Consider the following 14,878-nt stretch of genomic DNA (forward strand, 5'->3'; position numbering starts at 1 on the left):
CTGACAGCCGCGGTGAAATTCGAGCGATTAGAGCGATGCGAATATTGGGTAGTCTACCATAGTATTTACATGGAGATAAGCCCCTTAAAAACCATGAATTAATAAAGCATTAATTCTGTGTTTACTCCTGTGATTCAAAAAAGACGCTGGAGAGGGGGCGGGCCGTATCTCCATGTAAATCCTATCGGAATCGGATCGATCAGGCTAAACTAACCTGTAGCTGCTCCGTCCACACTCACAACAACATCATACAGACATAAATAAAGCAGCGACTGTATTCGCCATGACATAGACAGTCTGTGTTTTGCATATCATTAACTTTAATCCAGTTTCTGAAGAGATATGAGGAGCTGTGAGCTCTCTGAGTGTGTGCTAACAGCTAACGGCTGATGTGTTGGGCCAATCACGAAGTCATTTCTTGATTGGCAGCAAAAACAACCAATCACAGCAGTGCTTCTCTGGCTGGCTCTGTCCAATCACAAACAATAAGTGTTCTCCCTAAGGAATACCCTTTCCGTCCAATGTGAAATGCTGCGGTGTTTTGTGAAATGCTGCGGTGTTTTGTGAAATGCTGCTGTGTTTTCTGAAATGCTGCGGTGTTTTGTGAAATGCTGTGGTGATTTGTGAAATGCTGTGGTGTTTTGTGAAATGCTGCGGCGTTTTGTGAAATGCTGTTGTGTTTTCTGAAATGCTGTGGCGATTTGTGAAATGCTGTGGCGTTTTGTGAAATGCTGTTGTGTTTTGTGAAATTCTGTTGTGTTTTGTGAAATGCTGTGGTTTCTTGCACTTCAGGGACACCGTACCATAGAGATGTTTTTATTTTAAAGTAAATTCAGATGGAACATAGTAAAAACATGTACATTCTAATGTCCGCCTAAAAAAAAAACATTACTTATAGTGAAAACCACCCTTGAATGATGAGTTTAGTAGACTAAAAGCTTTAGGAATCCAAACTATAACATATAATAAGTACCCTGTATCAAGATTGATGCAAAACAAGTGAAATTTGACCTTTTTAGAGAGGTTTAGAAAAATAAAGTCCACCTCACCTCTGGGTAATTTGGGAACCATCAGTTCCATTTGAACGTTTTCACTGTAAAAATCATTTCATTACTTTGAATTATCACTATAGGTATTAATTCCATCCAAATACAACTGGTGTGAAAAAATAAATAAAATACAAATAAAACATACTCTGTTATCCTCTTAGGCCCCACGGACCCGAAATCGCGTCATTTGCAGGAAACAACATCTAAGGAAGCTTAATATTTAATAAACTATGAATATTTTATATCCATAGAACGGGAAAAAAACTAATTTAACTGATCTTTTTCATTTATTTTTTCACAAAAAACACACAATGCTAACAGTGAGCCTCTGAATTAGCCCGAGCGAAAATGCTAACCTATTACTGCACCGAAAATCACTCCTAGCTCCCTTATTACTTATCCTAGCTCCACATCCAACACATTGTTTATGACCGTAAAGACACAGAATCTAACGGTGCCCACCTCAACACTAAAAGATACAAACTAGCGAGGTTACCAACAAAAACGTACATCAAAACAAGTGGCGCTAGGTATTAGCATTAGCACTGCACACACCCACCGCGTGTTCCAATGAAAAGTATACAATGTCAACACATTTCAGTATAACACACCAATTGCGATATTACTCACGTTTGACAACGTGGAGCAGGGTTTCTATGTACCGAGAAGTGGGTAGTTTAATGAGTCTGTTGACGACAAAACCTCCGCGCACACAGACAGCCAAGGCAAGCTACCTGAATTAAGTCTCTCCCTAAACCGGCAATACCGGAAATGTGACATCCGGTTTGTCCTTCACAATAAAGTGTTTCAAAATAAAGGTACATTTAATAATGACGTATCAAATTGATTCAAATGTCTTACACAACACATGTATCGAGACAATAAATGAACTGTTTATATAGTCGATCAACACCGTGTATGTTACTCATTACAGGATAATCACATGGCACTAAATCAGACCGGCTGTTCTCCTCTGTTTACATCCTGCTGGTTTAAAGTATGTGTTCTATAGGCTCTGTGCACAAGATGGCGTCTATCAACTTCCGGCGGCTGGGTGTGCGGCTAAGTACTTCCAGTTTGAGTACAGAACGTTGACAGCTTGACAGTTTATGTCACACCGAGAGCAAGAATGAGCGGATTTCGGGGTAAAGTAAAGCGATTGGCCTTCCAGCGTGTAAGAAAGTCGGCACTACATTGCTGTGCGCCCCTTTCTACAAATTCGTCCCGTTATCAGAAACAGAATACCTTTATTAGTCCCACAGAGGGGACATTTGCAGCGTTACAGCAGGAAAGAGCCACAGACAGCTTAGTGTTGAATATCTTACATGCGTTAAAAAGTACTAAGTTATAATAATAAACAATATGCTAAAAAAGTACTAAGTTATAATATAATAAACAATATGCTAAAAAAAAGATAAAAAGTTACATAATTTTCAAAAAAACAGATAAAACACAAATCAAATCTACAAATCAAATCCTGTAGCAGTTCTTAGGATTTAGCAGCCCGGTATATATATATTACAGTTATTAAAGATGGCATATGTATATAAAGTATATATTGCACATAAAGCACATAGACAATTGACATTACTAGTATTTTAGATAATAAGCAGAGTTGTGCAGCTCTGTTTATTGACCTTTCCAAAGCGTTTGACACCGTTGATCATCTCATCTTAAAGCAGAGGCTACTCAGTATTGGCCTATCCAGCCTTGCAGTGGGGTGGTTTGTGAACTACCTCTCTGAAAGGTCCCAATAGCCGCGTTCACACTGCGGTACTTTTCCCACAAAGGTTCATGCGAACTTAGTTCATGATCGCGTTCACACCAAAAAGAGCCGGTACTAAAAGTAGTTCATGCGAACCTTTTTACCCCCTCGGAAGTCCCTGCTAGAGAGCAGGGACTTTCGAGTGGCTCTTTTTTGAGAAAAGAGCTATATTCCTGATTGGCTGGGCGGATTGCAAACCACGCCCCGTAAAACTCCCAAAAAGTTTTGTGAAGCCGCCATTTTATTATCCTCGCATTAGCATTATTAGCATTAGCATTAGCCCAGCGCAGAAACGCAGAGAGACTAACTTATGGCAACACAAAATAAAACATGGGAGCGGTGGAGATGAGGAGGTGTCGGCGTTCTGGCGATTTACTCGGAAGGCTTCAGTAGAAGCTGCTGGGACTCCCAGCAGCTTCTACTGAAGCCAGTCCCCAACTCCGGGGAATTCCGGCCGGGGACTTTGGGCGGCAGTATACGCCGTGAAGTGGTTTGCAGCCTGCCAGTAAACCCAAAGCAGAAGAAGAAGAAGTGACGTCAGCGGCTTCATTTGCCTAATCCACCCCCAGGGACTTTTTCTGGTGTGAACGTGATCTGTACTTAGTTCATGCGAACTAAAGAGTTCGCATGAACTAAGTTCGCATGAACCTTTGTGGGAAAAGTACCGCAGTGTGAACGCGGCTAATGTGTTCATTTTGATGGACTGTCTTCTGAGTGGTTAAACATTTCTAATGGTGTACCACAAGGTTCTGTTTTAGGACCACTTTTATTCTCCATATATATTAACAGCGTAGGTGATAATGTGGATGAAGCTACTTTACATTTTTATGCGGATGATACTGTGATGTATTGTGCAGGTCCCTCCATTAAAGAGGCTGTTGTTAAATTACAGGCTGTTTTTAACACTATTCAGACTCAGTTCTCTGAATTAAAGCTTCTTTTAAATGTGGATAAAACCAAGGTAATGCTCTTTTCAAAAGCAAAAAAGACACCAGAGCCTGTTTTAGATATTGTAACTACGCAAGGAACAAAACTTGAAGTTGTTGCCTGTTACAAATACCTTGGTATCTGGCTTGATGATTGTCTCTCTTTTAAACTTCATGTCAATAACCTGCTAAAAAAACTGAGGGTTAGGCTAGGGTTCTTTTTCAGAAACAAGTCCTGTTTCTCGCTTGAGGCCAGGAAAAGGCTAGTCACTGTGACCTTGTTACCTGTGCTGGACTATGGGGATCTGGTCTATATGAATGCACCTGCCCATTGCCTGGTCAAGTTAGATGCTGTGTATCACAGCGCACTGAGATTTGTGACAAACTGTAAAGCATTAACCCATCACTGTACCCTGTATGCAAGGGCTGGTTTGCTTTCACTAACTGTACGGAGGCTCAGTCACTGGTACATTTTTATATACAAAGCCATGTTAGGGAAACTTCCATCTTATATCTGCTCCCTGATCTCACGGAGAATTGTAAGTGGCTACTGCCTGAGATCAAATGCTGTGGTTTTATTAATGTGCCAACTGCTAGGACTGTCTTAGGGAAGACAGCTTTTAGATGCGCAGCTCCTCTGTCTTGGAATAGTCTGCAAATTAAATGGAAACTGAACAATCTGGTGCCACTAAATGTTTTTAAAGCTCGGTTGGATGCTAGTCAATCGGAAGCTGTTGGTACCCGTTTATGTGGATCATTATGTAAATGATGCTGGATGATGTCCTTTTGTTGTTCTGTTTATGCTTTTATGTTTCATGTGGAACTACTTGAACAGGTCTCCCTTGGAAAAGAGATCAATGATCTCAATGGGATTTTATCTGTATAAATAAAGGTTTGAAATTAAATGAAAATAGGCCTATTGCACATAGTTTGACGGTATTTAACAGCAGCAAGTTACACAATGTTATAATCGGGAGATAAGTTTCCATTCATTACGGCAAGCCTGGGCAACAACGATTAAAAGATTTCATTTCAATTGTGTATTTCATTACAAAAAGCAGTTATACCATACTATGTTTAGGTACTAATGAATTATATCCTCAAAACAAACACACACACAAATAACAAAGGAAAATACATAATTTAATAAATCCACAATATGATAACATTTTACAGATTAATTTAATAAACTTTTACAAAACATAGGTTGATGTTATATCGGGGGGGCAAACTATATATTTAAATATTTCGTCAATTAGTCTGCATATTTAAGTAATGTTAGTTTATATAACAGATGAACAGATGTACAATATCCAGAAAGTAGATGCAAAAGATATATATAATGTGTGCATTTCAAACATATCCTCTGAAGGAGTGTTAGTCGTTGAGTTGAGTAGTGAGCCATTCGTTTTTTTTTCGTGGTGGGATGTCTGCTGAGAGGTCCTTGTATACCTCGCTGACTTTGAGGACATCTGGGTCTGGCAGCTCCCCCCGCACGGCCTTGTAACGTGTACTCCTTTGAACATGTTTATATGATAATTAAGACAATTTTACACTCAGACAACAATCACAAAGTTGTAGCAGGCTACATACAATTACTTAGGACAATATATATTACCTTACACCGTCAGCAACTGTAAACTGCTTTGGCATAGTGGAAATGAACACCATGTCACTCACTCTGCCTGGTTTCACACACTATTAATTACACAAAAGAATTGTCAATTTAATTGAAAAGGTCGTTGATACAACATACTAAATCAGCTCTTGGCACAAAGGAAATACTCATTAAATCGTGGATTGGCTGTGAACACATACTGTTCTATTGTATTGCATAGAAAGATTTGTTACTGTTCTGATTGTAGTGGAAATACTGTTTGTAGTCGTAGATAGAAAAACAAAGATGAAAAACATTTCACCATACATTGTTTAGGACTTTTATATGTATTGGGTGTTTATGGTTAATGTGGGAAATTAATAAGCAGAGCTGTTGCTGGTAAATTTGTGTGCCATCATAATAGCAATGTGTATACAGCGTTTCGTGAATATCTGGAAAAATATGCGAGTAGTTTGGAGTCATTTGAGACATGTAAATCGTCAAAAATGGTACATTCTCTGTTAGCCTACGTTCGCCCCGATTGAGCTAGCAACTATTTTATTCGCAATTTAACATCATATTGGATATGGGCTTAACTTGTCCTGGACTGGAATTTTTCTGGAGGTGTTTGCGAAAAAGCGCTTAAAATGCATGAATAACACAGATTTTTCAAAATGGCCGACTTTCTGGGGGGCGGGGCTAATGTAAGCTATTTTGAAATATGTCCGCAATTCCATCAGTAATGTCTGTGGCAAGATTGGGGTAGTTTGGAGAAACTATATGTGACTATCGCACAATAGGGGCCGCTACTAAGCTGGTGTACAAAAATGTAAAAAAAAATTGTACAGTCTGGAAAAATACGTGGGTTGTGACGTGTGTTCCAAGTTTTGCGTCCGAAAGTCATTTTAGCGATTTTGTGGCATTTACATCGTCAAAATTGGTACATGTTCCGTTAGCTTACGAGCTCCCCGTTTGAGCAGTCAACTATTCATTCGCAATTTAGCATCACATTGGATATGGGCTGATCTTGTCCTGGTTTGAAATTTTTCCGATCATTTTCCTAGGAGAAGTATGCGAAAATGCGCTTAAAATGGACATATTTCAAAATGGCGGACTTCATGGGGGGCGGAGATAATGGAAGCCATTTTGAAATATGTCCGCATTTCCATAAGGAATCTCTGTGCCAAGTTTAGGGTAGTTCGAAGAAACTATATTTGACTACCGCACAATAGGGGGCGCTACTGAGCCATATTTGCTAAAACGTCCGATTTTTTTCTACAGTCTGGAAAAGGTTGTGGGCTGTGACATGCGTTCCGAATTTAAAGGCCGTAACTCATTTTTTCCCCTACTTATGGCTCGGTACATTTTTTAACCCTTCGATTTTGAGAAAAAACTGAATAGGACACGCCCACATTTTTCATTGATTGCGACCCTTTAAATCTCAGTTTATACTCACCCTGCCAGTATGTCTATGACAATATATTTTTTTTTAGTCCATCGGTTCTTGAGATATAAATTAGTTGTGTTTTTAGCGCCCCCTATTGTCCGAAATGAACATTGTTTGTTGTGCCTATTCCCCAAGACACACTGAACCTATCCACCGAAATCTGTGATAGTTGGATATATTTTGGATGAATTGTGAGCATTTATGTGTAGGCCACACCCTTTTGCTAATACGTTTTGATTGATGTCGGCCACATTTTTCCACACCTCGTGCTCATTTTGTACGGTAATGTGTCTGCCCCTCCATTGATGCTGTGCACTAAGTTTGGTTTGGAAAATCAAGAAATTGGAATTTAAGTTAATATTTCAATGTTTTTCACATTATGCTAATTAAAAACAAAATCAAAGTAGGCGGAGCTTCGGGATATGAGAGGATAATATGTAGAGCTGCTCCACCCGGATAAGTGTGCAAAATGTCAGGTCCGTCAGACTTACGCTGCGACTTTGTAAATTTTTCGAAACACTGAATTTACACAGGTGGCGCTAGAGAGCAAGTTGACAAATTTTCTCCCATCGAATCCAGAATGTTAACATTTTCACCGGGTCCTGGCGGCGTTGCCAAATGTCGCTACATGAATAGTGTCGTAACCCCCTCAAAAACAGGTCGAAAGTGCAGAACCGGTAAAAGAAGAATAATAATACTGATGATTTCAATAGGTCTTTGCACTACGTGCTCAGGCCCTAATAATACTGACGATTTCAATAGGTCTTTGCACTACGTGCTCAGGCCCTAAAAATATAAACGGATGAATCAGGGAGGGAAGAGTTCACAGTTTATAACTTTCCATGTACTTTCAAAATGGTTGCCGTGTCCTGTAGAATGAGCAAGTGGAGCCACTCGGAGCACACTTCACTTCCTCATGTGTGGACACATCAGAAGTTCTGTCTCGCTGGACATGAGCGGGAGACCCTTACCTTACACTCACTTTGTCCTCCTGTCCCGTCCGTCCTCCATGTTGTCTCTTGCTAACTTCTGTCCTCCATGTTGACTCGTGCTGTCTTCTGTCCTCCATGTTGTCTCTTGCTAACTTCTGTCCTCCATGTTGACTCGTGCTGTCTTCTATCCTCCATGTTGTCTCTTGCTAACTTCTGTCCTTCATGTTGACTCTTGCTAACTTCTGTCCTTCATGTTGACTCTTGCTAACTTCTGTCCTCCATGTTGTCTCTTGCTAACTTCTGTCCTTCATGTTGACTCTTGCTAACTTCTGTCCTTCATGTTGACTCTTGCTAACTTCTGTCCTCCATGTTGTCTCTTGCTAACTTCTGTCCTCCATGTTGACTCGTGCTGTCTTCTATCCTCCATGTTGACTCTTGCCAACTTCTGTCCTCCATGTTGTCTCTTGCTAACTTCTGTCCTCCATGTTGACTCGTGCTGTCTTCTATCCTCCATGTGGTCTCTTGCTAACTTCTGTCCTTCATGTTGACTCTTGCTAACTTCTGTCCTTCATGTTGACTCTTGCTAACTTCTGTCCTCCATGTTGATTCGTGCTGTCTTCTGTCCTCCATGTTGACTCTTGCTAACTTCTGTCCTCCATGTTGTCTCTTGCTAACTTCTGTCCTCCATATTATCTCTTGCTAACTTCTGTCCTTCATGTTGTCTCTTGCTAACTTCTTTCCTTCATGTTGACTCTTGCTAACTTCTGTCCTTCATGTTGTCTCTTGCTAACTTCTGTCCTTCATGTTGTCTCTTGCTAACTTCTGTCCTCCATGTTGTCTCTTTTGTGTCTTCTGTCCTGCAGGATGATGCTGACTCTTGCTGTCCTCTGTCCTCCATGTTGACTCTTTTGTGTCTTCTGTCCTCCATGTTGACTCTTGCTGTCTTCTGTCCTCCATGTTGACTCTTGCTGTCTTCTGTCCTCCATGTTGACTCTTGCTGTCTTCTGTCCTCCATGTTGACTCCTTTGTGTCCTCTGTCCTTCAGGATGCATCCTCCGTCCTCACCGGGCATGGGCAGCGTGTTGCTTCAGGCGCGTCTGCTGCAGCTGGTCAGGATGTTCAAAGGTCGAACGGAGCGTCAGAAGGAGCGTCTTCTGGACCTGGACGAGTCCGAGGAGGACAGTCCTCCAGCCAGTGAGTCAAATATTTTATATAGATGTATTTATAATACGTTTCTCACGTGTTTCCTCTGGTTATCATCGTGGCCTTCTAGCTGAAACTGTTTTAATATTTATCTCTTTTCCTCAAATTCTGATTGTTTTCCTCGCATTGAGGCAGAAATGTGAGGAAAGTATAGATTATTGTTAACAATGTCTTTATATGTACAAATAAATGCTACGTCTTAATGTTGAATACAAATTAAAGTGATTGATCTCTACATTGAAGCATTTTTTTAAATGCAATGAATAATCGTAAAATGAAACCGTAAATGTTTAATCAAAATGTTAAATTTCAAATTAAAATGTAAAAATGTTTTATTAAAAAATGTAATCTAAAAGATAATTACTAAATATAAGGTTTAACTACATTTAAAATCTAAATGATGAATCCTAAAATATTTAAAATGGATGATGCATTGTAAATTTAAATGTTCAATTTGAATCTACACAGTAAAAGTTAAAATCTAAATGTTGAATGCACTGTCTGATTGTTAAATGTTCTGAATCTAAATGTTACTTCTTCTTTTTTATCAAATTTAATTTACAGTCCATCAATTTCACCTTATTTAACTTTCTTTTTCTGTAAAATCAGAACATATCAGATATCTGTATAATAATGTCAATAATTACTGTTTGATATCTGCAGCTCCGAGCAAAGCCCCTCCTCCTCCTCCTCCCCCAGAGGACCCGCCTGCAGAAGAAGATGAAGATGAGGAGGAGGAGTTTTTTCTCCCCTTTGACATTTTGGGGCATCCGGTGAAAATCCCCAAACTCCCCGTGATGCCGGACTGGCTCCGAGCCGTCGCTGCGTACCGCTTCCCCTCCAGCATCGACCAATTCACCGGTGAGATGAACACGCATCAGATCGATGTTGATTATTATTCACATATCCAACACCGCATGGCGTTCATCATACAAGCTGTTTTGTTTCGCAAAGCTTAAATTACACCGTAGTTGTTTATATGTTATAGCAATAAACCTTAAATCTTGAATCTGTTTGTTTTCATAAACAACAGTGACATTATTCTGACCTACAGTTTAAAGGGTCCAAATTTAAAAAAGCTAATAAAAGAAATGATAAAAGCGATCACAGCAATATGAACTGTGTCATCTGCATAGCTCCATAACACATGATGACAGACCATAATGAGAGGCATCGTTACTTTGTTTTGCATCTTTCATTTAGTTATTGGCACTGAATCCTTGTTTGTACTGCAGCGTCACATGTACTCTCCTCATTTAAACATTAAAGGCAAAAGGGCCCCAGTATTAATCCCTGAGGACCCCCACATTTAACTATATGGCCTTTCTGTTTCTCTTACAACTTTCTACTCTGCAACTGCTTAACTTTTACTTTCTGTTATTCATTTTCTTCTCCTCTAAAAACCCAAAACAACAACTTTAAACCGTCTACCCTTCTCATATGATTTTCTACTGTTCTTCAATCACTTCCTTTTCTGTTCCAAAGACTTTCTATTCTTCTCTAAAAACATTATACTCTTCTGAACTTCCCACTTTCGTCGAACAACCTTCAACAACACATTGTTACTCTTCTCAAACACGTTCTACTCTTCTAGAACATCTTTCTACTCTTTAACAACCGTCCAGTCAGGGCTCGAGCTTAAGGACGTCCCGTCGTCCCGGGGCCGAAAAAAATAGTGTCGGGGAGGATAAAAAATAATTTTGGGACGAATTTGGGACGAGAGTTAAAATAAAAATATCCTGCTAACTCTACTACAAACGGCGATGAAAATGAAACCGACTGCACGTTTTGTGTAGCACACAGTTATTAAACCTCCTTGTCAACAGAAACACACACGCACAAAACAACCCGCGAAATACACACACATATAGCCAGCCGCCCAGCTGGCTGTGCACGCGAATTCCTGGTCCGCAAATTCGCGCTCTCTATGGTCTAGCCAGATTAATATAATATGGCTCTGGGTCTAGCTATGTACTGAGTGTGTGTATTTCGCGGGTTGAGTGATGTACACTGACAATGGCATCCCGTGGAGGAATTCTGAAATGTTTTACCGTTACATCACAAAAACGCACAGCAGAACCAGACCCTGGAGCGCCGGCCTCTTTATTTACTTACTCCTCTTCATCCCCTATGAGTAATAAGGCTGAGAAGAGAACCCTCCATCGTATTTAGTCCTTAGCAATATCCTGCGCCTCTCCCCATGTAGGGATGGGTACCGAGCCCCGGTATTAAACGGGCCCCGGGCCGGAATTATTAAAGACAGTGGTAACGTTAAGCTCCGACGTTATCAGACTTTTTATCGGTACAGGAGACATTTAAAAAATATATGTCATATGTATTATTGCTACATACACATTATATCGCAGTTTTAGTTTCACCAACTCCGTTTCTAATATGCAATAAGACTAAAACATGCGTCTATGATGTATTTTCGAGCTTTCCAATCCAGATGAGATCTCTCTGTCCCGTCTGTGTGCGAGGGGGCGGGGCCGTTCGTAAAGGTCTCCTGACTGTGTTACAGACTGTCATCCTGGTTAGTGGTTACTCTGGGTTCTGTCTTCAGGACAGTGTTGGATTTCTTTTGATAATTGGATGGGACTTGATTGGATTCAATATTAGAGTAATTTTCTCGTTTGTGTGTTTGTTTAAATATATTTGGCCTTTGTTTATGTGATTGAATGATTTACTCAAATAAAAAGGTTGATGAATTATCATCTAATGATTTGTATGATGTTTTATTTATGTTAAAGGTCACTTTGAATGATTTTAACTAATGATAATGTAGAAAAAAAAAATCGGGACGGTCCACATTAATTTCGGGACGGCTTGGATTGTATTTCGGGACGGTTCCGGGAGGATGGGGAAAAAAGTTAGTCGAGAGCCCTGCGTCCAGTCTCCAACAATTGTCCATTTTTCAATCACTTTCTACTACTCTTACCCGACAACTTTCTTCTTTTCTTCAACAACACTCTACTCTTCTTCAAATACGTTCGACTCTTCTCTGATAACTTTCTGTTCTTCAAAAGCGTACTGCTGTTCTATAAGAACGTTCTACTCTTTTCAGAGCATCTTTCTACACTTTCTTCACTCTCTGTCATCGTCCTCATGAACTGATTTCTGCATACCTCCCACCCCAGCGTCTGACGTAGTTGGAGTTCTAGTTGAAAAGTCACTTTTCCCCCACCTTGCATTAAGGCAAGGCAAGTTTATTTATAGAGCACCTTTCAACACAAGGCAATTCAAAGTGCTTTACAAAAATGAAAGACATTCAGAGCATTAAGGCCCCGTCCACACGGAGGCGATGTCAGTTGTATCCGCTAAAGTTCTTTATCGTATAGACGGTTGCTGCACACGAGGCCGAAACGCTTGCGGCTCCGTGTGTATGCCCTATACGATCATTGCCTGAAAACGATGAAGCCATAGCCCCGCCTCTCCCCACCTCTCCTGCTCACCCTGCGTCATTGCTGATGCGTTTCGCCAACAACAACAACAATGGCAGATCACAGGATTGCGTTCGTGCTCCAGACGCTACTGACCATGATACAGATGTTAGTGCAAAATCTACAGCTCCTCTACCACAACCATCTGCAACAATAATACTATAATAATAATCGGTTTTATTAGCTGCTTTTGGTGTATTTTGTGGCGGAAGTACAGCGCCACTTACAGGCCCGGCATATGTACGACAGCGCCTCCAGCATTTTCGAGCGTTTTCGTTTGGACGGAAGACTTTTTTGAAAACGACTTCGGTTCGTTTTCGTCTCCGTGTGGACGGGACCGAAGAGATAATATATAAAATGACATTTAAAAACAGTCATTAAAAAGCAAAGATAATATAAATAGCTCAATTAAAAGCAGCGACAAAAAGAAAAGTCTTCAGCCTGGATTTAAAAGTAGTCAGAGTTGCAGCGGACCTGCAGGTTTCTGGGAGTTTGTTCCAGATATTTAATAACTGAACTTCTCGATGTTTAGTTCTGACTGGAGATAAATGAAGCTGGTTTGTCTCCTCAGATTCGATCTATGTGATCTGGCTGTTCTTCGTAGTGGCGGCGTGGAACTGGAACGTTTGGTTGATCCCGGTGCGCTGGGCGTTCCCGTACCAAACCGCCGCTAACGTCCACCTGTGGCTAATGGCCGACTACACCTGCGACTTCATCTACATCACCGACATCCTCGTCTTCCAGCCACGCCTGCAGTTCGTCCGCGGAGGAGACATCGTGGTCAGTGAGCTACAGAAGAAAGACATCTGCAAAATGTGTATTTAAGTTTAGAACATGGGGGGCGAAAAAGAGGAGGCTCTGAGTCGTTATCATGGGGGACACCAAAGTATTGCTTTTTATTTTTATTTTAGAAAATAGAAATTAATATGAATCAAACACTAAAATGTCAATTAAACTGATGGGTTATCATATTAACACATGGGTTGATTCCTGTTTCAGTGAAATATTGTTATAATGTTATTTAAAATATGTCCATCAAATGTTTTGGATATGTAAGCCTTACCCAAAAACTAAAAAAACATTCTGAAGATTTCAAATGTATAATTATAAACACATAAATTAATTGGAAAAAATGAGAATAAAACGGAATATATTTTAAGGAGATTTTATTGGTCTATGAAAATATATAGAAAATAACATAAAGTGCAATAAAAAAACTTCTAAAACCTGTAAACTAAAATGTGTCAACAACGTTAAAATTGAGACAGGTGCCACACTTGTCAGAATTGTTAATATTAAAGGGAACCTATCATGCAAAATGCACTTTTTTATGTATTTTATACATGAACATGTATAAAATACATAAAAACCCTTTCTCTTTTCCTCCGTACCCACATCTATTAAAAACGAGTGGATACAGATTTGCTGCCAATATGACGTAATTTCAGATGGTGGACCCACAGAAAGTTGCTATCAGAAACAATGCCTGACGTGTTTTGGACATAATCTCGTCTTTGTTTACATTAGCAAGCCTCGCTAACACTCAGAGCTAACCTGTACTGGAGAGCACATGTGTTTAAAAAGAAGGAAATAAAAAAAGGAACTCACCTTGTAATAAACCCACAAGAGACAAAGCATTTGAGCTCCATACTGTTTCAGAAATAATCCTTGATGTGGTTTAGAACAGGATGGCGTTTTATCACAGCAGAATTTAACTTTATCTCTGGTAGAATTCTGATCAGGCATTAAACTCCGCCTCAAAATCCTTGTTTTTCTAACAGCTGGAACAGAGGGGTATGAGGGATGTCTAAAATGCATGATCTGTTTGTATTTTGAGCAAAACATTTCATAGACATGTTTTTATATATTTTTATATGTCTGAGACCCATAATATATGCCGTAGCATGATTGGTGACCTTTAGAAGACTGTGTCGTGTATTTGGTAAGACATCATAGGCCTTTCACATGAATGTTAAACATAATATGAACCTGTAGATAGAAGTGGTTTTTCATGCAACATAAAAAGTATATTTACAGATATGACTTTAGATAAGTCCGATTTAATATGCAACTAAATGGCATACATACAGTTAGAATCAGAGGCCCTTACCCTTTCAGGCAAAAAGAAAATAAATTGGAGAACATCTTAAATAAAGAGGCAGCCACAGGTGTAATACAATTAAACCAGGTAAATGGTTGTTGGCCAGAAACATTTTGAAGACTCCTGATTTATCACAAACAACCCCTGTTAATGTGGAACCTTTTTATTTCAGTGTGACAAAAAGGACATGAGAGAAAACTACATGAAGACTGAGAGATTTAAGGTAAGATCCAAAGATTCATATCTTTCTTTAACTCTTTTCTTGGGGTTTCTAACACCAACAATTAATAATACACATTGTATATACTTATGTCTTTAAGGTTGTGCCAGGTTGATCTATTTTTATGGTTGAACATGAACACTTATTATCAAACTTAATTGGGCAGCAGGCTCCGTCTGTGGTGGTTTGGGAACTGAA

At 39.7% G+C, this 14,878-nt stretch overlaps 1 protein-coding gene across 1 annotated transcript in view; it reads left to right on the forward strand.

The window, feature by feature from the left end:
• The window catches only part of LOC117442104 (cyclic nucleotide-gated channel beta-1-like), a 40,194-nt gene that overhangs the window by 10,269 nt on the left and 15,047 nt on the right, over positions 1–14,878 (forward strand). The window contains exons 4-7 of the mRNA XM_034078108.2: positions 8,762–8,910; positions 9,583–9,780; positions 12,931–13,139; positions 14,633–14,683. Coding sequence (XP_033933999.2) covers positions 8,762–8,910; positions 9,583–9,780; positions 12,931–13,139; positions 14,633–14,683 — 607 coding nt within the window. The remainder of the gene's footprint in view (positions 1–8,761; positions 8,911–9,582; positions 9,781–12,930; positions 13,140–14,632; positions 14,684–14,878) is intronic.

Source organism: Pseudochaenichthys georgianus, unplaced genomic scaffold (genome assembly GCF_902827115.2).
Source record: "Pseudochaenichthys georgianus unplaced genomic scaffold, fPseGeo1.2 scaffold_296_arrow_ctg1, whole genome shotgun sequence".
NCBI lineage: Eukaryota > Metazoa > Chordata > Actinopteri > Perciformes > Channichthyidae > Pseudochaenichthys > Pseudochaenichthys georgianus.